General features: G+C 42.0%; 1 protein-coding gene across 1 annotated transcript in view; it reads left to right on the top strand.

The window, feature by feature from the left end:
* Positions 1–783, top strand: part of SARC_00026 (hypothetical protein) — a gene marked incomplete at its 5' end in the record, with an annotated part of 7,188 nt that extends 6,405 nt beyond the window's left edge. The window contains one exon of the mRNA XM_014306321.1: positions 206–783. Within this exon, the coding sequence (XP_014161796.1) occupies positions 206–343 (138 nt within the window). The 3' untranslated portion in view covers positions 344–783. The remainder of the gene's footprint in view (positions 1–205) is intronic.
* Between the last annotated feature and the right edge of the window lie 76 nt (positions 784–859).

Here is an 859-nt window from a genome sequence, read left to right as displayed (position 1 = left end):
TATATATATATGACATGCGTCAGGATGTTACATATTGCAGGACCTGGAAGCTGGACAAGATTGAAAAACATATCTAGAGTATTTACAATAGTCATGTATGTATGGTCCATTAGGATGCAGGTCACGGTAAGGTATAATATATACATACGATCTATATACACTTGCAATTTGAGACTGATGCGATTGATATATTCTGGATTTGCAGGCGCACATCCTGGACGAGGCGAAGAAATGTCTAGTCAATCTCAAGAGCACCCGTGCGAAACTGAAGGGCCAAATTAGTGACCTGCAGTACAGTATCGAGGACAAAAGGCGCCGACTCGAAGCCCTACGTTCGCGATAGAAGGTGCATGTTTGCGTATACGTGGGCGTGTGCCTGGATGATAGGCGACACGCCTGTACGGCATGTGTTGTCTCAACGCAACCAGTGTCTAACGTTGATGGGTAGACTATTAATATGAACAAAGTGTACGCTCACGTCAAAAAACATAATCACTCACATACATATACTAACAAATATAGAACATAGATGAACCACCTTCGGCCAGTATACTCACACGCTGACATTATCTCGCAGCCAGGCATACATTCACAAACACACGCCCAAGGTAACATACCGTATTCACTATGGCATCTCTGCTAGTCTCGCATTAGCATACCTGTATCGGAACTTTTCATCGAGTGTTGTAGGCTTACTTTCGGCTGAAAAGGCAGGATGTCCTACTGCTCTGAGACTTCGACTACACAAGCAATACAATAAACTGAATCAGGACCACAGCTGAGATGAACATTGATTGTAACCAGTGATATATATATATATATATATATATACATACAAACATACATGCATGCATGCATA

The sequence above is a fragment of the Sphaeroforma arctica genome, assembly GCF_001186125.1.
Source record: "Sphaeroforma arctica JP610 unplaced genomic scaffold supercont1.1, whole genome shotgun sequence".
In the NCBI taxonomy this organism is placed as follows: Eukaryota; class Ichthyosporea; order Ichthyophonida; genus Sphaeroforma; species Sphaeroforma arctica.
The sequence above is the reverse complement of the archived record's forward strand: the minus strand, read 5'-3'. Positions and strand labels throughout refer to the sequence as shown.